Source organism: Salmo salar, chromosome 16 (genome assembly GCF_965601325.2).
Source record: "Salmo salar chromosome 16, fSalSal1, whole genome shotgun sequence".
NCBI classification, from domain to species: domain Eukaryota; kingdom Metazoa; phylum Chordata; class Actinopteri; order Salmoniformes; family Salmonidae; genus Salmo; species Salmo salar.
This window is the reverse complement of record NC_138306.1, coordinates 53,358,967-53,381,071: the sequence shown is the minus strand read 5'-3', so window position 1 is coordinate 53,381,071 and position 22,105 is coordinate 53,358,967. Positions and strand designations below refer to the sequence as shown.

Genomic DNA, 22,105 nt, shown 5'->3' with positions numbered 1-22,105 from the left:
GGATCGAGTGTAGGTTTTTTCAGAAGGGGTGCAACTCTCGCTCTCTTGAAGACGGAAGGGACGTAGCCAGCGGTCAAGGATGAGTTGATGAGCGAGGTGAGGTAAGGGAGAAGGTCTCCGGAAATGGTCTGGAGAAGAGAGGAGGGGATAGGGTCAAGTGGGCAGGTTGTTGGGCGGCCGGCCGTCACAAGACGTGAGATTTCATCTGGAGAGAGAGGGGAGAAAGAGGTCAAAGCACAGGGTAGGGCAGTGTGAGCAGGACCAGTAGTGTCGTTTGACTTAGCAAACGAGGATCGGATGTCGTCAACCTTCTTTTCAAAATGGTTGACGAAGTCATCCGCAGAGAGGGAGGAGGGGGGGAGGGGGAGGAAGATTCAGAAGGGAGGAGAAGGTGGCAAAGAGCTTCCTAGGGTTAGAGGCAGATGCTTGGAGTTTAGAGTGGTAGAAAGTGGCTTTAGCAGCAGAGAGAGAAGAGGAAAATGTAGAGAGGAGGGAGTGAAAGGATGCCAGGTCCGCAGGGAGGCGAGTTTTCCTCCATTTCCGCTCGGCTGCCCGGAGCCCTGTTCTGTGAGCTCGCAGTGAGTCGTCGAGCCACGGAGCAGGAGGGGAGGACCGAGCCGGCCTGGAGGATAGGGGACAGAGGAAATCAAAGGATGCAGAGAGGGAGGAGAGGAGGGTTGAGGAGGCAGAATCAGGAGATAGGTTGGAGAAGGTTTGAGCAGAGGGAAGAGATGATAGGATGGAAGAGGAGAGAGTAGCGGGAGAGAGAGAGCGAAGGTTGGGACGGCGCAATACCATCCGAGTAGGGGCAGAGTGAGAAGTGTTGGATGAGAGCGAGAGGGAAAAGGATACAAGGTAGTGGTCGGAGACTTGGAGGGGAGTTGCAATGAGATTAGTGGAAGAACAGCATCTAGTAAAGATGAGGTCAAGCGTATTGCCTGCCTTGTGAGTAGGGGGGGAAGGTGAGAGGGTGAGGTCAAAAGAGGAGAGGAGTGGAAAGAAGGAGGCAGAGAGGAATGAGTCAAAGGTAGACGTGGGGAGTTTAAAGTCACCTAGAACTGTGAGAGGTGAGCCATCCTCAGGAAAGGAACTTATCAAGGCGTCAAGCTCATTGATGAACTCTCCAAGGGAACCTGGAGGGCGATAAATGATAAGGATGTTAACCTCTTGGGGCTATGTGGGACGCTAGCGTGCCACCCGTGGTGCACCCTATCAACAGCAGGTGCATTTCAAGAGCGGCAAATTTGAAACCAAATAAATGTCAAAATTCAAATTTTTCAAACATACAACTATCTTACACCCTTTGAAAGATAAACATCTCCTTAATCTAACCACGTTGTCCGATTTCAAAAAGGTTTCACGGCGAATGCATAAAGTTAGATTATGTTAGGAGAGTACATTGACAATAGCTGTGTGTAATGTTTTGTCAATTCAAAGACAGGCGTCACCAAAACCATAAAACCAGCTAAAATGATGCACTAACCTTTTACAATCTCCATCAGATGACACTCCTAGGACATTATGTTAGACAATGCATGCATTTTTAGTTCTATCAAGTTCATATTTATATCCAAAAACAGCATTTTACTATGGTGTTGATGTTCAAGAAATCGTTTCCCTTCAATAACCGGCAGTTAAGTCAACACCACAAATTAAATAATTAAAATTAGAAAACATTGGTAAAATATTATATTGTCATTTAAAGAATTATAGATTTACATCTCTTGAACGCAATCGACTTGCCAGATTTAAAAATAACCTTACTGGGAAATCACACTTTGCAATAATCTGAGCACTGCGCCCAGAAAAATACGCTTTGCGATACAGACAAACAGCCATGTTGGAGAGATCTAAAATCGAAAATACTATGTAAATAATCCATTACCTTTGATTCTCTTCATCAGATGTCACTTCCAGGAATCCCAGGTCCATAACGAATGTAGTTTTGTTCAAAAAAGCTCATCATTTATGTCCAAAAAGCTCTGTGTTGTTAGCACATGATCTAAGCCCGCCGGACTTCACTTCATGAACGAGGGGAAAAAATATATTTACGTTCGTTCAAACATGTCAAACGTTGTATAGCATAAATCATTAGTGCCTTTTTTAACCAGAACATGAATAATATTCAAGGTGGACGAATGCATTCTCTTTTAAAACGTTTTGGAACGAGGGTACCCAACATGACCTCGCGCGCCAGAGTCTAATCGGCCATCACCGTTCCAAGGCTCTTGTTCGGTCAGATCTCATAGTAGAAGATTCAAAACACTTTGTAAAGGCTGGTGACATCTAGTGGAAGCAATAGGAAGTGCCAAAACATTAATCAGCCCCTGTGTGTTTCAATGGCATTGGCTTAAAGGTAATTCAACACATCAGGTATCCACTTCCTGTCAGAAAATGTCTCAGGGTTTTGCCTGCCAAATGAGTTCTGTTATACTCACAGACACCATTCAAACAGTTTTAGAAACGTTGGAGTGTTTTCTATCCAAAGCTAATAATTATATGCATATTCTAGTTTCTGGGCAGGAGTAATAATCAGATTAAATCGGGTACGTTTTTATCCGGCCGTGAAAATACTGCCCCCTATCCATAAAAAGTTAAATGTGCAACCAGAGGGAAAAGAAATGTAGATCACCTTTACTCCACACACAGAGACGCGTATAAAGCTCTCCTTCGCCCTCCATGTTGCAAATCTGACCATAATTCTATCCTCTTGATTCCTGCTTACAAGCAAAAATTAAAGCAGGAAGCACCAGTGACTCGGTCTACAAAAAAGTTGTCAGATGAAGCAGATGCTAAACTACAGGACTGTTTTGCTAGCACAGACTGGAATATGTTCTGAGATTGTTCTGATGGCATTGCAGAGTACACATCAGTAACTGGCTTTATCAATAAGTGCATCGAGGACATCATCCCCACAGTGGCTGTACGTTCAGACCCCAACCAGAAACCATGGATTACAGGCAACATTCGCACTGAGTTAAAGGGTAGAGCTGCCGCCTTCAAGTTGCGGGACTCTAACCCTGAAGCTTACAAGAAATACTGCTATGCCCTCCGACGAACCATCAAACAGGCAAAGCGCCAATACAGGACTAAGATTGAATCGTATTAAACCGGTTCCGACGCTCGTCGGATGTGGTAGGGCCTGCAAACTATTACAGACTACAAAAGGGAAGCACAAACGCGAGCTGCCCAGTGACACGAGCCCTCCAGACGAACTAAATCACTTCTAGGCTCGCTTTGAGGCAAGCAACACTGAGGCATGCATGAGAGCATCAGCTGTTCCGGACGACTGTCTGATCACGCTCTCCGTAGCCGACGTAAGACCTTTAACCTCTCTAGGGTCGGCAGGGACGAAATCGTCCCACCTACGTAACAGCCAGTGGAATCCTGTGGCGCGTTATTGAAATACCTTAGAAATGCTATTACTTCAATTTCTCAAACATATGACTATTTTACACCCTTTTAAAGACAAGACTCTCGTTAATCTAACCACACTGTCCGATTTCAAAAAGGCTTTACAACGAAAGCAAAACATTAGATTATGTCAGCAGAGTACCCAGCCAGAAATAATCAGACACCCATCACAGGGCTAGCTATTTAGACACCCAGCAAGTTTAGCACTCACCAAAGTCAGATTTACTATAAGAAAAATGTTATTACCTTTGGTGTTCTTCGTCAGAATGCACTCCCAGGACTTCTACTTCAATAACAAATGTTGGTTTGGTCCCAAATAATCCATAGTTATATCCAAATAGCGGCGTTTTGTTCGTGCATTCAAGACACTATCCGAAAGGGATAAGGGTTACGCGCACGACGCATTTCGTGACAAAAAATGTCTAAATATTCCATTACCGTACTTCGAACCATGTCAACCGCTGTTTAAAATCAATTTTTATGCCATTTTTCTCGTAAAAAAGCGATAATATTCCGATCGGGAATCTGCGTTTAGGTAAAAAGACGAAAGAAAATAAAGCATGGGGTCGACTCGTGCACGCGCCTAAGCCCATTGTCCTCTGATCGGCCACTTACCAAAGGCGATAATGTGTTTCAGCCAGAGGCAGCCTCGATATCATTCAGCTTTTTCCCGGGTTCTGAGAGCCTATGGGAGCCGTAGGAAGTGTCACGTTACAGCAAAGATCCTCAGTCTTCAATAAAAAGAGCCAAGATGAACAAGAACTTGTCAGACAGGTCACTTCCTGTATGGAATCTTCTCAGGTTTTTGCCTGCCATATGAGTTCTGTTATACTCACAGACACCATTCAAACAGTTTTAGAAACTTTAGGGTGTTTTCTATCCAAAGCCAATAATTATATGCATATTCTAGTTACTGGGCAGGAGTAGTAACCAGATTAAATCAGGTACGTTTTTTATCCGGCCGTGTAAATGCTGCCCCCTATCCCCAACAGGTTAAACAAGTCAACATTCACAAGGCCGCGGGGCCAGACAGATTACCAGGACGTGTGCTCCGGGCATGTGCTGACCAACTGGCAGGTGTCTTCACTGACATTTTCAACATGTACCTGATTGAGTCTGTAATACCAACATGTTTCAAGCAGACCACCATAGTCCCTGTGCCCAAGAACACGAAGGCAACCTGCTTAAAATGACTACAGACCCGTAGCACTCACATCCGTAGCCATGAAGTGCCTTGAAAGGCTGGTAATGGCTCACATCAACACCATTATCCCAGAAACACTAGACCCACTCCAATTTGCATACCGCCCAAACAGATCCACAGATGATGCAATCTCTATTGCATTCCACACTGCACTTTCCCAGCTGGACAAAAGGAACACCTACGTGAGAATGCTATTCATTGACTGCAGCTCAGCAGTCAACACCATAGTACCCTCAAAGCTCACCACTAAGCTAAGGATCCTGGGACTAAACAACTCCCTCTGCAACTCGATCCTGGACTTCCTGATGGGCCGCCCCCAGTTGGTGAGGGTAGGTAGCAACACATCTGCCACGCTGATCCTCAACACTGGAGCCCTTCAATGGTGCATGCCCAGTCCCCTCCTTTACTCCCTATTCACCCACGACTGCATGGCCAGGCATGACTCCAACACCATCATTACGTTTGCAGACGACACAACAGCGTAGGCCTGATCACCGACAACGACGAGACAGCCTATAGGGAGGAGGTCAGAGACCTGGCTGGGTGGTGCCAGAATAACAACGTATCCCTCAACGTAACCAAGACAAAGGAGATGATTGTGGACTACAGGAAAAGGAGGACCATGCATGCACCCATTCTCATCGACGGGGCTGTAGTGGAGCAGGTTGAGAGCTTCAAGTTCCTTGGTGTCCACATCACCAACAAACTAGAATGGTCCAAACACACCAAGACAGTCGTGAAGAGGGCACAACAAAGCCTATTCACCCTCAGGAAACTAAAAAGATTTTGCATGGGTCCTCAGATCCTCAAAAGGTTCTACAGCTGCAACATCGAGAGCGTCCTGACTGGTTGCATCACTGCCTGGTACGGCAATTGCTCGGCCTCTAATCGCAAGGCACTACAGAGGGTAGTGCGTATGGCTCAGTACATCACTGGGGACTAAATTAAACAGGAGTTGTTCAATTTGATCAAAACTCTTTGGATAGTGTCGATTGATCTCAAAAAGTATTTGTATAGTTAGACAACCTTATATTTCAAAATATGAAATGATAACTCTTCTATCAGAAACCTGAAGCTATCAGGTGAATTTACACTACGCTTTCAAATCACTTGTTTTAGGCCAACAGTGTCGTAATGGTGCCTGCGGTTAGACACAGCTGTATATATGACAGTTCCTAACTAATCAATTACCTTAATTGACCAATCAATCACAAGGGAGGAGTAAAAACCCAGCAGACACTTGGTCCTACAGGAATTGAGTTTTACACCCCTGTCTTACACATACAATACTACAGCCACATAGAGAGTACAGGAATAGTATCTCGTCGATGAATGGGCATTATTTGGCGGCAGGTAGCCAAGAGCATTGGGCAAGTAACCAAAATGTTGCTGGTTCAAATCCCTGAGCTGTTCTACCATTGAGCAGTTAACCCCCAACAACAATTGCCACCTTCACCTTATTCATAGGGGTTGAGTTAAATGTGGAAGACACATTTCGGTTGAATGCATTCAGTTGTGCAACTGACTAGGTATCCCCTTTCCCCAGTTCGAATCCCGGGTCTGACGGGAAAAATCTGGTACGAAGTCAGCATGCAAACCGAAGAGTTGCTGTTAACAAATCCTAGATGCCATTGCCTGCTATTGTGCCTTTGAGCAAGTCACTTACCCCCCCCACAACAGATATACTGAAACACTGGAACCGTCGCGCAATGATAATACCATGCTCAAAGTCGCTTAGTGTCACTCATTTTGCCCATTCTAACATTCAATCGAACAGTAACTGAATGCATCAATGCCTGTCTGCCTGCTTTATATAGCAAGCTACAGTCACGTGACTCACTGTCTGTAGGAGTGAACCCTTTTCGTGAACAGGGAGGTGTACCTAATAAACTAGCCACTGAGTGCATATAGTATGTAAGAAGGAACTGGGGTACAATGACCTTACAGCCCAGAGACAAGCGGTTATACCCCTTTAAGAACACTAAACCTTTATTTCTAAGAGTGTTTGTTATTATCTCACTCTATCACTCGTGATATAGCCTATCCCTCTTATTTAGCTCGGAGGTCTTTGGGTGTAAGTCTGCCTCGGATAGATAGTTATAATTTAGCGGTGTACTTCAAGGCTTCACCCAGACTCCCAACTTGGTATTTAATGCATAAATTCATTAAGAGTGGATCTTCTCACAAATAATCCCTGAGACACTCTGTTTTTACTAAGACCATAAATTACACTGAGGTACAGTCAATAATAGAATAACCTGAGTTTAAAAAATACTTCTCTGTTCACATAGAGTACCAGTCAAAAGTTTGGACACACCTACTCCTTCAAGGGTTTTATTTCTACATTGTAGAATAATAGTGAAGACATCAAAACTATGAAATAACACATATGGAATCATGTAGTAACCAAATAAGTGTTAAACAAATCAAAATATATTTTAGATTTTAGATTCTTCAAAGTAGCCACACTTTGCCCTGTCCGCGGGTATCATCGGATGGGGCCACAGTGTCTTCTGATCCCTCCTGTCTCAGCCTCCAGTATTTATGCTGCAGTAGTTTATGTGTTGGGGGGCTAGGGTCAGTCTGTTACATCTGGAGTATTTCTCTTGTCTTATCCGGTGTCCTGTGTGAATTTAAATATGCTCTCTCTAATTCTCTTTCTTTCTCTCTTTCTTTCTTTCTTTCTTTCTCTCGGAGGACCTGAGCCCTAGGACCATGCCTCAGGACTACCTGGCATGATGACTCCTTGCTGTCCCCAGTCCACCTGGCCGTGCTGCTGCTCCAGTTTCAACTGTTCTGCCTGCGGCTATGGAACCCTGACCTGTTCACCGGACGTGCTACCTGTCCCCGACCTGCTGTTCTCAACTCTCTAGAGACAGCAGGAGCGGTAGAGATACTCTCAAAGATCGGCTATGAAAAAGCCAACTGACACTTACTCTTGAGTTGCTGACTTGTTGCACCCTCGACAACTACTATGATTATTATTATTTGACCATGCTGGTCATTTATGAACATTTTAATATCTTGACCATGTTCTGTTATAATATCCACCCGGCACAGCCAGAAGAGGACTGGCCACCCCTCATAGCCTGGTTCCTCTCTAGGTTTCTTCCTAGGTTTTGGCCTTTCTAGGGATTTTTTCCTAGGGAGTTTTTCCTAGCCACCGTGCTTCTTTCACATGCATTGCTTGCTGTTTGGGGTTTTAGGCTGGGTTTCTGTACAGCACTTTGAGATATCAGCTGATGTACGAAGGGCTATATAAATAAATTTGATTTGATTTGATGACAGCTTTGCACACTCTTGGCATTCTCTCAACCAGGATCATGAGGAATGCTTTTCCAGCAGCATTGAAGGAGTTTCCACATATGCTGAGCACTTGTTGGCTGCTTTTCCTTCACTCTGCGGGCCAACTCATCCCAAACCATCTCAACTGGGTTGAAGACGGGTGATTGTGGAAGCCAGGTCATCTGATGCAGCACTCCATCCCTCTCCTTCTTGGTCAAATAGCCCTTATACATTTACATTTACATTTACATTTACGTGATTTAGCAGACGCTCTTATCCAGAGCGACTTACAAATTGGTGCATTCACCTTATGATATCCAGTGGAACAACCACTTTACAATAGTACATCTATATCTTTTTGGGGGGGGAGGGGGTTAGAAGGATTAATTAATCCTATCCCAGGTATTCCTTAAAGAGGTGCGGTTTCAGGTGTCTCCGGAAGGTGGTCTTTGTGGCTCAGTTGGTAGAGCATGGTGTTTGCAACGCCAGCATGGTGTGTGCAACGCCAGGGTTGTGGGTTTGATTCCCACAGGGGGCCATTACAAAAAAAAAAAAAAAAAAAAAAAAAATTTTTATTTTTTAAATGCATGAAATGTATGCATTCACTACTGTAAGTCGCTCTGGATAAGAGTGTCTGCTAAATGACTAAAATGTCAACATTTGGTGATTGACTCCGCTGTCCTGGCGTTGTGAGAGAGCTTGTTCCACCATTGGGGTGCCAGAGCAGCGAACAGTTTTGACTGGGCTGAGCGGGAACTGTGCTTCAGCAGAGGTAGGGGGGCCAGCAGGCTAGAGGTGGATGAACGCAGTGCCCTTGTTTGGGTGTAGGGCCTGATCAGAGCCTGAAGGTACGGAGGTGCCGTTCCCCTCACAGCTCCGTAGGCAAGCACCATGGTCTTGTAGCAGATGCGAGCTTCAACTGGAAGCCAGTGGAGTGTGCGGAGGAGCGGGGTGACGTGAGAGAACTTGGGAAGGTTGAACACCAGACGGGCTGTGGCGTTCTGGATGAGTTGTAGGGGTTTAATGGCGCAGGCAGGGAGCCCCGCCAACAGTGAGTTGCAGTAATCTTATGATAGACCCACAAAGCGCTAGCAAGATAGGATGGCGTATTGCTGCAGAATGCTGTGGTAGCCATGCTGGTTAAGTGTGCCTTGAATTCTAAATAAATCACCAACAGTGTCATCAGCAAAGCACCATCACACCTCATCATCCGTTAACCTACTCTGCGTCTCACAAAGACACGGCGGTTGGAACAAAAAATTCTCAAATTTGGACTCATCAGACCAAAGGAAAGATTTCCACCAGTCTAATGTCCGTTGCTTGGGTTTCTTGGTCCAAGCAAGTCTCTTCTTCTTATTGGTGTCCTTTAGCAGTGGTTTCTTTGCAGCAATTTGACCATGAAGGCCTGGTTCACAAAGTATTTTCTAAACAGTTGATGTTGAGATGTGTCTGTTATTTGAACTGTGATGCATTTATTTGGGCTGCAATTTCTGAGGCTGGTAACTCTAATGAACTCATCCTCTGCAGCAGAGGTAACTCTGGGTCTTCCTTTCCTGTGGCGGTCCTCATGAGAGCCAGTTTCATCATAGCACTTGATGGTTTTTGCGACTGCACTTGAAGAAACTTTCAAAGTTCTTAACATTTTCCAGATTAGCTGACCTTCATGTCTTGAAGTAATGATTGACTGTCATTTTTCTTTGCTTCTTTGAGCTGTTCTTGCCATAATATGGACTTGGTCTTTTACCAAATAGAGCTATCTTCTGTATACCACCCCTACCTTGTCACAACACAACTGATTCGGCTGAAAAGCATTTAGAAGGAATGAAATTCCACAAATTAACTTTTAACAAGGCACACCTGCTAATTGAAATGCATTCCAGGTGATTACCTCATGAAGTTGGTTTAGATAATGGCAAGAGTGTGCAAAGCTGTCATGTAGACAAAGGGTGGCTACTTTGAAGAATCTAAAATCTAAAATGTATTTTGATGTCAATACAATATGAAAATAATAAGACTCTCTCTCTCCCTCCCTCCCTCCAGTTGTTCTGGTGGTGGTTTTTGGAATCTGTTGGGCTCCATTCCACACCGACAGACTCATGTGGAGCTTCATCGACGAGTGGACCAGCATCCAGCTGGAGGTGTACAAGTACGTCCACATCGTCTCTGGCGTCTTCTTCTACCTCAGCTCGGCCGTCAACCCGATCCTCTACAACCTCATGTCCACCCGCTTCCGAGAGATGTTCAAGGAAGTGATGTGTCATCGGCCACGGCACCCGGTGCCCAGGAAGCAGTCACTCAGTGTTACCCGGGTAACACTCCGCAGCATTCTCAGTGAGGCCACGCCCATTAATGGCATTGCTGGCCTACACGAAGAAAAGGAGCATGAGACCACCTTTCCTTGAAAGGACTTCCTAGGAGAGGAGGGAGCTTAATACATTAATCTGATCAGAGGATGATGGTTCTGGGATGATTGAGATGTTATAAGGGATTTTAAGGATCTAAGGATGTGCTTATCCAATCTATGTTATTGCTTTGGTCACCAAACCAGAGTAGAATTCTCCTGTCACTAAACTCCCTAAACACAAGAAAACAAAACAAATTCAAACCTGATGCTTTGACGTATTATTTGAGCAATTCTATGTATAAAAAAAAATAGAAACATATCTCAGGAGGTACAGACAAATCGATAATTCTCATCTAGAAGACCTGGCAGATTCTGCATCACTGCTTTTGCACTCCTGTTTAGCAGTTCATGTTCAACAGCACAAACTTTTGAACATCCAGTCTCAAGAGATGACTAAAAGCTGATTTTCCTTACAGCTCAGATTGAAAACAGGCAGAGGTGCCCTGTCAAAGCTCCTCCAAAGATGATGTCCAACGTGTGTATATAGTTCTCAAATCACTGAGTGGTTTAACAATGGTGCAAAGGATTTGCAGTACGTACTAAATAGAACTTGAGATGAGCAGCTTCAAATCAAATGTCATTTGTCGCATGCGTCTAATACAACAGGTGTAGACCTTAAAGTGAAATGTAACATCTACACCTGCTTTCTGAGCATAATAATACTTATCTGGGTATTAAAAAAGTTAACCTGTACTGAAGCACAGTAAAAAAAAATGTTATAGATGTAGTTGCACCATCAACTGCATATTTTCAGAAGCGTATGTCAATGCATGGGTTGGATATTGCTAATGAACTTGGCGCCTCCCTTCAAGAGAGTTTGTCACATTATTAACAGAGGAATCCTGCTGCAGATTGGCATTTTGAAAAAGTAGCTTCTAAATTCCCAGACACTGTATGTCTCCATCAACAATCTGGTGAATGATCTCTGATGATCTGTTTCACTAATGTAAAATGTACAATCATGAGCGTCACTATGTACAAAAACAATGTATAGATTCACAGTTTGTAAACACATATTTAACAAGTCGATGTATTCATAAAAAATGTAAAAACACCAGGAACATTTTAATCTGAATCTCTAATCAAGGACTGATTTAGACCTGGGACACCAGGTGGGTGCAATTAATTATTAGTAAGTAAGAGTATATACAGTGAGGGGAAAAAAGTATTTGATCCCCTGCTGATTTTGTACATTTGCCCACTGACAAAGAAATGATCAGTCTATCATTTTAATGGTAGGTTTATTTGAACAGTGAGAGACAGAATAACAACAAAAAATCCAGAAAAACGCATGTCAAAAATGTTATAAATTGATTTGCATTTTAATGAGGGAAATAAGTATTTGACCCCTCTGCAAAACATGACTTAGTACTTGGTGGCAAAACCCTTGTTAGCAATCACAGAGGTCAGATGTTTCTTGTAGTTGGCCACCAGGTTTGCACACATCTCAGCAGGGATTTTGTCCCACTCCTCTTTGCAGATCTTCTCCAAGTCATTAAGGTTTTGAGGCTGATGTTTGGCAACTCGAACCTTCAGCTCCCTCCACAGATTTTCTATGGGATTAAGGTCTGGAGACTGGCTAGGCCACTCCAGGACCTTAATATGCTTCTTCTTGAGCCACTCCTTTGTTGCCTTGGCCGTGTGTTTTGGGTCAGTGTCATGCTGGAATACCCATCCACGACCCATTTTCAATGCCCTGGCTGAGGGAAGGAGGTTCTCACCCAAGATTTGACGGTACATGGCCCCGTCCATCGTCCCTTTGATGCGGTGAAGTTGTCCTGTCCCCTTAGCAAAAAAACACCACCAAAGCTTAATGTTTCCACCTCCATGTTTGTCGGTGGGGATGGTGTTCTTGGGGTCATAGGCAGCATTCCTCCTCCTCCAAATACGGCGAGTTGAGTAGATGCCAAAGAGCTCCAAAGACCACAACACCTTCACCCAGTTGTCCTCTGAATCATTCAGATGTTCATTGGCAAACTTCAGACGGGCATGTATATGTGCTTTCTTGAACAGGGGGACCTTGCGGGCGCTGCAGGATTTCAGTCCTTCACGGCGTAGTGTGTTACCAATTGTTTTCTTGGTGACTATGGTCCCAGCTGCATTGAGATCATTGACAAGATCCTCCCGTGTAGTTCTGGGCTGATTCCTCACCGTTCTCATGATCATTGCAACTCTACAAGGTGAGATCTTGCATGGAGCCCCAGGCCGAGGGAGATTGACAGTTCTTTTGTGTTTCTTCCATTTGCGAATAATCGCACTAACTGTTGTCACCTTCTCACTAAGCTGCTTGGTGATGGTCTTGTAGCCCATTCCAGCCTTGTGTAGATCTACAATCTTGTCCCTGACATCCTTGGAGAGATTTTTGGTCTTGGCCATGGTGGAGAGTTTGGAATCTGATTGATTGCTTCTGTGGACAGGTGTCACGTTCTGACCCTGGTATGAGGTCATTTTTCCCTAGTAGATTGGTCAGGGCGTGACAGGGGGGTGTTTTGTCTGTGTTTCGGGTTTTCTATGTGGGTTGTCTAGAGTTTCATTCTATGTTGTCATTTTCTATGTTGTGGCCAGATATGGTTTCCAATCAGAGGCAGCTGTCTATCGTTGTCTCTGATTGGAAGCCATACTTTGGCAGCCTGTTTTTCATGGGGGTTTGTGGGTGGTTGTTTCCGTTTAGTCTTGTGTACCTGACGGGACTGTTCTCGGTCGTTTGTTGTTTTGTTGTTGAAAGTGTATTCATTAAAGTAAAAGTATGAGCAATATACACGCTGCGCCTTGGTCTCCATTCAACGACCTCTATGACAACAGGTGTCTTTTATACAGATAACAAGCTGAGATTAGGAGCACTTCCTTTAAGAGAGTGCTCCTAATAAAACACACCTGTATAAAACACACCTGGGAGCCAGAAATCTTTCTGATTGAGAGGGTGTCAAATACTTATTTCCCTCATTAAAATGCAAATCAATTTATAACATTTTTGACATGCGTTTTTCTGGATTTTTTTGTTGTTATTCTGTCTCTCACTGTTCAAATAAACCTACCGTTAAAATTATAGACTGATCATTTCTTTGTCACTGGGAAAACGTACAAAATCAGCAGGGGATCAAATACTTTTTTCCCTCACTGTAGCCTTGCACGAGCCTTGGCTTGTGAGAGCCGGAACTGTTCATAATTATCCGGTAGAACAGAAAACCAGCAGTGCTCCACATGCTCGGATCTAAATACCACTGGTCTAGACAGATGAAAAAGAGACACTGTCGGGAACCACCAAAATAATGGAGAATCATTAGGAAGTAAGAGCAGTGACATAATGTGAATGGGGAAAGTTAATCTTTACAGCCGAGGGTATTTGGCTTCATGAAATAAAGGACCTCGTGCTAATTCCAAAATCACTGGTACTTTTTGTACCATCATTTATTTAATTATTTGGGCCTTTACATTTTGGACATTAAAGCAGACACTCTTATCCAGAGTGACTTAGTCTTATGACTTTGTTTTGCCTTTATCTGAAACTATTAATTCCAAGTCATAACACTTAAAGGTATTTTGTTAAGGAAGTCCTTTATCTACTTCCCAGAGTCAGATGAACTCATAGATACAAGTTTTATGTCTCTGCATCCAGTATGAAGGAAGTTAGAGGCAGCTTTGCGAGCCAATGATAACTAGCGTTAGCACAATGACAGGAAGTCTATGATACAGCAAGCTAGCAGTTACCATAGACTTCCAGTCATTGCTCCAACGCAAGTTAGCAGTTGCGCTAATGCTAGTTAGCAATTTCCTTCAAACTGCACGCAGAGATATATAAAAAAAGAGGTATCTACGAGTTCATGACTCTGGGGAAATAGATAAAGGGCTTCATTGCTAAAATCCTGAAGTATCCCTTTAAGAGTTTAAGCTTCAGATGAATAATAAGCTTCTTTCCAGTCAAGTCAGTGTGTTGTTGTGATTCTGGACGGCCAGATGACAAGAAAGTGGGGACTCGTAGGTAGCTCGTTTCAGCTAGTTTTATCGTGTTCTTGATATCATGTCTTGTTTTGAGTTGTTTTGCACTGATGTCACTTCTATGCTAACGTTGCAAAAATTTGCTAGCTAGCTTACCAACAACTGTAACAGTGTATTTCAGAGACAACAAGTGCTCATTGTGCAACTTAAATATTGGAGACAAAATATAGTTTACAAGTTGTCAACAATCTAAGCCAATGGTGTCTGTTTTGCACCATAGTTGCACACGTGTTGTTTTTGTTACTAAACAATCAACATTTAAATTAAGGAGTAGACTACTCCACTAAAGTTATGTATTTATTTACCTAGGCAAGTTAGTTAAGAACAATTTCTTATTTACAATGACGGCATAGGAACAGTGGGTTAACTGCCTTGTTCAGGTGCAGAATGACACATTTTTATCTTGTCAGCACGGGGATTCAATCTTGCAATCTTTCAGTTACTAGTCCAAAGGCTCTAACCACTAGGCTACCTGCCGCCCCTGAATGTATACATTTTTACAGTTAAGATGTACAGGATAGCAAATTACAAGATTTATTTTTTATTATCATCCTTGAAACGGGGATTGATTTTCTGAGAGTGTACACTGCCGAATGTGTGCTTCAACAGAGCTGTGAAAAAAACTGGCCTTCTGAAGATGTGCACTGAAGTCCTGTGGGGAAAACATAAAATCTTCTGAACGCAATTTCACCAAACAAACCTTTTATCGAGGTTGGCCTCATTGAACTGTAATCCCAGCAGCTGCTAATTTCCATCTACACTTGGAGATGGTGTGTGAGCCAGGAATGTGTAAATCTGTCAGTCCTTGTGCAAGGAGCTGTCGTACCACCTCACGTTCCCATCCATCATCGCCCGAGCGACAACACGTGTGTCAGCCACAGTAACGACCATTTCGCTGCTCTGACAAAACATAGCTGTAACTGCCTGCTTGCATGTACAGTCTAACAAACTGATTCATCCCTCTAACCACACTATCTGATTTGGGATGGGGGTGTACATTTTCACATTTCACAAACCAAAGGAGAATGACCATCTGGTCAACAGTGGGTACAGACTGATCAACAATCTTGTACAGACTCTCACTGTGGAGATTTTGACTGAATGCAACTGCATGGCTCTAGCTCTTTGCTTCTTCTTCTTGTAAATGTATACCTGTGTGATTGTTTCAGTGCAGAATAGTTTCCAGGGGGGAAACTACTCTCCAGTGGGGCGGAGATTTGTGCTGTAGTGCCACTACTGTATAAAGCTGCAAGAGAAGAATATTGTACATTGGAAAACAATGGGTGAATAAAAAAATAAAATAAAAAATGCTTGACTTGGGCAGGAGCTCACCGGAGCCGAGTACCGGCACATAAAATATTCTACTGCTTGAGCACCTGTTTCCTCTTATAAAATATTAGCTGAAAAGTATTGTATAGCTTCTGCACCTAAATACAAAAAGTACCGGCTCCCAAAATCAGCACCGGAATCTGTTTCAGTCCAAGTCGAGCACTGTACTGAGTTATTATGTTCAACAGGGTATTTAATGAGGACAAAAGGAATTATTTTCTTTTTCCTTGAAATATGCATTGTGCTTCTGTTTTGATTATTAAATATGTAATGGAAAACTTGAACATGTCATGGAAAAGCTTTACCAAAATGCAAAGCTTTACCAAACAGGTTATGCCAAATATAATCTAAACTCATACAATGTAATGTCACATTTGTAAGATGAGTTCTGTGTTTGAATGCATTATAAAAGTGATGTTGATCTAGTGGTAACATCAGCAATTTCTGAGAACACACCCCCCCAAACAATAATCCTTACATTAACTGTCAGTAAAATCGATACCTGCATTGACACAGTTTTGTTAAAAAAATTGTTTTGTTTATGTTGAAACTAGTCTACAAATATTGTGTCGGTTGATTTGAACTGGATTTTAGTATGCAAATGACAGAGGTTATTACCAACCATAAATCAACAAAACGTTATTTTATGTGTTAAAAGTATGGTATTTTTCTGTCTGAAAAATAAAATGAATATACCTAAATGTTCCTCTAATTCCTTTGTTTGAAAGACATTTTAATTGTACCTGACAAACTGTAAAAAAGAGGACTTTGACCCACACACCATTATTTTACTGATGACAAAATATTCTCCATATTTCTAAATTACAGACAGTTAAATATGCATCTCTGCTATAAGGCCATTTTTTTTTGTCTCAGCAGTGATAGTTCAGCTTTTGTTTATGACCCAAGCTCCACACTGTACCCAAGGGGAATATGTAAATCAATGGTAAAGGGCACAGAGAAAGGTTGCCTCTTTTCTTCAGACAAATGGTTTTTTTTTGGAGGGGGGGGGGGGGCAATGACTCAAGCTTCCACCATGTTTCTGTTTTAGGTGGGCTGATGAGGTCAAGGCAATGGTGTACTAACCACTGGAACTTCATACTGCAATATATGTAATAGTTCACTAACAACATTTTATCTAAAGTGGGTGTGACCATCTCATCTTCTACGCTCCCATTGGACAAAGATGACTCAGGCCCACTGGTATGAAACCAACGCAGACTCTTGCAACGCGTTATTAAAACATCTTCACAGACTGAGAAGTACTTACTCTTTAATACATTTTATTTAAAAATAAGCCTTACATTATGTGGAGCCACTGTCAGAAGAACTAACAGGGGAGGATTTGCGCACAGTGGGCCATATTCTGAAAAGGTACAGTATTTCAACAAACCATTTTAGACTGCTGAACCTTGGCAGTTACGTAGACCTTATCCAAATGAAGGTCTGTCCTTGGGGGTTCTTCCTGTTTTCTATTCGTATACAAAGACTGCTAAATCACTGTCACCCTGTGTTTCCTTTCAGGAACAAATCAGTTAGTTATCCAGTGGTGATAACTATGCAAAAAAAAACATTTCTGCATCATGTCCATTCAGTATCCTGCGACACATATACAACATTCTCGATAGTGGCAACTGCTACAAGCCTAGTGCCAGAATATTAGCCAGAATACACAAGTGGCAACAATAACCTTCACTCGATTCTCACACCGTCAGATCAAGGTACATAGTTTATCCCCCAGGCTACCCTTTTTGCCCTACAGCCGGTCCTCTTCTTGTTCCCCCTGAGAACTATCTCTCTGAACTGTATCCTACTGATAACTGCCCTTGTAAAGTCAGAGTGCAAATTTCAGTTCACACCGGCAGAAAATGCAATGAGTAATTTACTTTTCACGCGTTTCCTAAAGCTTCTTTTACATTACACCATTTTCTAAATCCGTCTTATTATATTTCACGTTATGCCAATCTTACAGTGTTCTAATACCAAATTCCAAAGATGGAGGGCTTTCATATTTAAGGACTTTCCAGAAGAACATCATATGACCTTCGGGAACCCATAGACAGTGCTTTTAAAACTTTTCATATTCCACACATTTTTCCCCGACAGTCCCATAGGGGATGTCCCAAACTTCCTTAGAATATCAGGATGTCGTGGTGAATATTGTGTGAAGGCAGCACAGAGAACAGATGGCTTGTTTGTTTGTTTGTTTTGCAATATGGGACGTTTGCCAAGAAGACAAACTGTGGATTATGGAATGCAAATTACGTTGAATTCGATCATCACTAATGAAAATAAACACTAACTAACCACGTTTCCATCCACAGATTTTATTAGAGTAAAGTCATACCGTATAAAAAATATATATAAAAAGGCAGCTGTTATGGAAAGAGGAAGTTTCAGCACAAAATGTATTAGAGAAATGGCGATGGAAACACCTTTATGTGTAAATATTGATATGATAGTTTTAGGCTACAGATGAAATAAATTAACATCTTCACAGGGTGGTGAAAGTGCACAATATTTTTATTTTATTTAAGCCTTATTCTACCAGGTACATTGACTGAGAACACATTCTCATTTACAGCAACGACCTGGGGAATAGTTACAGGGGAGAGGAGGGGCGATATGAGCTTGATGCTCCTTTCCAATAAATGTTGAGGGTCTTCTTTCTGGTGACGTGATGATGATTGATGCTTGACAAATACACATATTCTCGCTCTTTTCCATAATAATCTCATCATGTATTGTAGACTAGCCTACCCGCACTGTAGCCTATCTGCAAGATGTTGGCTAGAGAGCACGTGCCGAGACCAGACTAGGCATATTTTCTATTTAACGCAACAGTTTTTGTGACAAAATGATTGGTAGAGTTGAAAATGCAATAGAAAAACATTGAACATTAGATTTTAATTCGGTTTATGAAAAATTCAGTTCAGTTTGGCGAAAACACCACTGGGTGGGAAATGTGCATATTTTCTGTCAGCAGTTGGATGGAAAGCTAATGACATTAATATTTTCATTTACGAATAACCTTTTCTCTTGTGTCTAATTACAATTCCACTTCTAATTTGATAAACAACGCAGATACAAATTTTGTCTCAGAGTAGTCCTTTGTAGCTCAGTTGGTAGAGCATAGCGCTTGTAACATGGCTACTTGTAACACCAGGGTAGTGAATTCGATTCCTGGGACCCACCCATATGTAAAACGTATGCACACATGACTAAGTGGCTTTGGATAAAAGCATCTGCTAAATGGCATATATCATATATTACAGTAATCATGTACAGTATTTAGATAATCTGATTTCTATTTAAGAAAGCATTCATGGAGGATGGATCACATTTTTCACGTTGTCACTGTGATAGATACTGAATATTGTAAGCTGTTAAAGATTAAGGGGTCAGTCAAGTGCTTTGCCAACATTTTCTGTGATATTTGCGGCATATGAGTGAAGATTAGTCCACCATTGATAGCCCCCCTCCTGGCTACACCATTAAAAACAACCTCTTGTGATGGACAACAAAATAAACATGGGTTGCATGCAGTGTGTGAAGTGAATTAATGATGTCTGCTAAGGACCACTCGTTGTTTCCTAATTTTCAATAACACGTTTTATAGTGTGGTACATTGTATATAATGACCTTAGTGACTTGATAGTCCAGGGATCAATAATACTTGATTCCATATGAGAAGTGAACACAGTATGTCATTAATTTATCTGCTTTTTCATGCAACGATTCTTCCCAGACCAAACTGACGGGGCTTTTTTTCCCCCATTGTATACCATCAATGGTAATGGCAATGTGTGAGAGGGCTGGCCGATGTCCTTCACATAAAGGGACTTACTAAAAGAATTGGACCAGTTTCTTTCAAATTTGGAGATATTCAATAATATTGAAATACAAAAAACAGGCTTCGGAATGGCAAATTTTTTTAAAACAAGACCAAGAATAATTTTTGCCAGTCTATCCCTGCTTACCTCTCTTCCCACTGGCGCTCTCCCACAAACACAAGTCTAGCTCATTATCTTATTCACAGTAGGGAGAGGGGCCTACAATTACCTCTTTAGCCAATACCAATTCAGACACAAACACTAAATTACTAGACACTTAACTGGTTCAGATGAAATGGGATCACATCTATGGCATGGCATGATATGATATGAATAACGTAAGTTAAACAGGAACCTGGAATACAATACAAACACAAATACAATATAAATAAGTGCCAACGTTCAATGGATTGTGTTGGCATCACACATCATTCCCTTCTTCCTAGCTGGACAAAAGTGATGTGGAGCTACTCTTAGCCTGTAACAAAACAAGCCACACAGTTACAGCTCTTGCCATTTGATGGTATGGTGGTGATGACATGCACCTCTCGCGAGGCACATTGCGCAGGACAACGACATTGTCCCGCTGCAGACAGCTCCTCACGCCAGACGACGAGTGTCAACCCCACCAGCTCGCCCTCTGCAGAATTAACTGGGGTTCCCCAAGCTGGGACTCCAGAATAGACCATTAGGCTGCCTCCCTCTTGAGCCCCAGGAAACTGCCCCCACCTTAGCGTCACCTGATGAAGCCGCGGAAGTAGCTCTCCTCCTAGCTCGCTTTAGCACCAGTGGACTCATGAACGGCTCACCCCTTGGGCACTGGCCACGCTCCATCCTCCAGACAAACCACTCCTCAGGTCCAGCAACCTCCTGAATGAAGTCCTGTCACCCACCATATTGCTTTACACCATGGAATAGCACACAGTTCCTTACAAACCTTTTCTTAAAGAAAAATGTAATCTTGGGTCTTGCCGTTAGGAACCTATCTCACCACTGCGAACACGTGTGAGAGAGGTGGCCGATGCCATTCACATACAAAGGGTTTTACTAAAAGAACTGGAAGAGTTTCTTCCAAATTATGAGATATATTTTTCTGTATATACTGTACCAGTCAAAAGTTTGGACATACCTACTCATTCAAGGGTTTTTCTTTATTTTTACTATTTTCTACATTGCAGAATTTATTTTATTTTTACTATTTTACCTTTATTTGTTAGGCAAGTCAGTTAAGAACAAATTCTTATTTTCACTGAATATTAGAATATTAGTGAAGACATTGAAACTATTAAATAACACATATGGAATCATATAGAAACCAAAAAAAGTGTTAAACAAATCAAAATATATTTAAAATTGTAGATTATTCAAAGTAGCCACACTGTCTTGATGACAGCATTCTCACATAAGTGTTCCTTTTGTCCAGGTGGGAAAGGGCAGTGTGGAGTGCAATAGAGATTGCATCATCTGTGGATCTGTTTGGGCGGTATGCAAATTGGAGTGGGTCTAGGGTTTCTGGGATAATGGTGTTGATGTGAGCCATTACCAACCTTTCAAAGCACTTCATGGCTACGGACTTGAGTGCTACGGGTCTGTAGTCATTTAGGCAGGTTACCTTAGTGTTCTTGGGCACAGGGACTATGGTGGTCTGATTGAAACGTTGGTATTACAGACTCAATCAGGGACATGTTGAAAATGTCAGTGAAGACACCTGCCAGTTGGTCAGCACATGCCCGGAGCACACGTCCTGGTAATCAGTCTTGCTCCGCAGCCTTGTGTAAGTTGACCTGTTTAAAGGTCTTACTCTTGTCGGCTACGGAGAGCGTGATCACACAATCGTCCGGAACAGCTGATGCTCACATGCATGCCTCAGTGTTGCTTGCCTCGAAGCGAGCAGAGAAGTGATTTAGCTCGTCCGGTAGGCTCGTGTCACTGGGCAGCTCACGGCTGTGCTTCCCTTTTGTAGTCTGTAATAGTTTGCAAGCCCTGCAACATAAGACGAGCGTCGGAGCCGGTGTAGTATGATTCAATCTTAGCCCTGTATTGACGCTTTGCCTGTTTGATGGTTTGTCGCAGGGCATAGCAGGATTTCTTGTAAGCTTCCGGGTTAGAGTCCCGCACCTTGAAGGCTGCAGCTCTACCCTTTAGCTCAGTGCAAATGTTGCCTGTAATCCATGGCTTCTGGTTGGGGTATGTACGTACAGTCACTGTGGGGACGACGTCCTCGATGCACTTATTGATAAATCCAGTGACTGATGTGGTGTACTCCTCAATGCCATCGAAGGAATCCTGGAGCATGTTCCAGTCTGTGATAGCAAAACAGTCCTGTAGTTTAGCATCTGCTTCATCTGACCACTTTTTTATAGACCGAGTCACTGGTGCTTCCTGCTATAATTTTTGCTTGTAAGCAGGAATCAGGAGGATAAAGTTGTGGTCAGATTCACCACATGGAGGGCGAGGGAGAGCTTTGTACGCATCTCTGTGTGTGGAGTACAGGTGATCTACAATTTTTTCCCCTCTGGTTGCACATTTAACATGTTGATAGAAATTTGGTAGAACTGATTTAAGTTTCCCTACATTAAAGTCTCTGGCCACTAGGAGCGCCGCCTCTGGGTTTCCTGTTTGCTTATTTCCTTTTACAGC

The 22,105-nt window shown here is 42.6% G+C and overlaps 1 protein-coding gene across 1 annotated transcript in view; it reads left to right on the top strand.

Moving 5' to 3' along the window:
• The window catches only part of nmur1a (neuromedin U receptor 1a), a 39,037-nt gene extending 25,972 nt beyond the window's left edge, over nucleotides 1-13,065 (top strand). Inside the window, exon 3 of the mRNA XM_014149840.3 lies at nucleotides 9,944-13,065. Within this exon, the coding sequence (XP_014005315.1) occupies nucleotides 9,944-10,305 (362 nt within the window). The 3' untranslated portion in view covers nucleotides 10,306-13,065. The remainder of the gene's footprint in view (nucleotides 1-9,943) is intronic.
• Nucleotides 13,066-22,105: the final 9,040 nt, after the last annotated feature.